An 834-nucleotide genomic window follows, 5' to 3' on the forward strand; every position below is an offset into this window, starting at 1 on the left:
CGTATATTTTTCTGTATGTTTCCCTCAGTGGAAAAAATGTGGACACCAGGGAACAAGATAAACTAAAAACATAATGTAAAAAATAAATACTGTACAGTGGAATAAAATACTGTAATGAAACACAAACTAAGATCTGAATAAGTGATTAAAGGTATGCAAGCTAACTTAATGACTGTTCTTAAACATCTCTGTTGATGGGAAACATCATTGTATATACAATTACGAGCCTTTAAATGCCACTTTGGTTTTTTCCCACAGTCTTGGGTAGATCTATGTGGTGTAGATCTATGCTCGCAGCTGCTCCGCACACACACACACACACACACACACACACACACACACACTGTTTTTCTCTGTCTGTGGTTCAGTCTGTGGAGCAGTCTGTAGTTCAGTGGCAGGCTGACCAGGGTTATCCTATCTGCCTTTGAGTGGGACTCGAACCAGCAACCAGTATTTCTCCTTTCATCTTAAAAATCTGCTTTTTTGAGTGAAATATGCCGCAGTGATTTCACTGCTTAGACTTTGATCTCTCCGGTGGCTGCTGGGAAATAAAGCGCCTCAGTGTCTGTTCTGTAAAGACAATCGTGTCTTTCTTCTGGAGAAATGTCTTCCGAACCGGAGCAGCTGGGGTCCGGGCTCCTGCAGACGCAGACCGTGTTTGTGATCCTGGATTCGGCTGAAACAATCAACCTGGTCCGGTGAGTCTGGAGCTTCTGGAGAGTACCGTTATATCTGCTGCGGTAGCAAAACTCCATTAAAAAAAAACCGTGATTTTAAATCTGTTATCATAATTGGTCCACAGAAGTATCTTGTTCAATAAAAATCAATACACAT

The 834-nt window shown here is 41.6% G+C and overlaps 1 protein-coding gene across 2 annotated transcripts in view; it reads left to right on the plus strand.

The window, feature by feature from the left end:
• Positions 1 to 339: 339 nt before the first annotated feature.
• LOC117449740 (transcription factor E3-like) overlaps positions 340 to 834 on the plus strand; it is an 18,438-nt gene continuing 17,943 nt past the window's right edge. For both annotated transcript variants that reach the window (XM_034087599.1, XM_071203699.1), the window contains exon 1: positions 340 to 698. In XM_034087599.1, the coding sequence (XP_033943490.1) occupies positions 604 to 698 (95 nt within the window). In that variant the 5' untranslated portion in view covers positions 340 to 603. The remainder of the gene's footprint in view (positions 699 to 834) is intronic.

Source organism: Pseudochaenichthys georgianus, chromosome 7, assembly GCF_902827115.2.
Source record: "Pseudochaenichthys georgianus chromosome 7, fPseGeo1.2, whole genome shotgun sequence".
NCBI classification, from domain to species: domain Eukaryota; kingdom Metazoa; phylum Chordata; class Actinopteri; order Perciformes; family Channichthyidae; genus Pseudochaenichthys; species Pseudochaenichthys georgianus.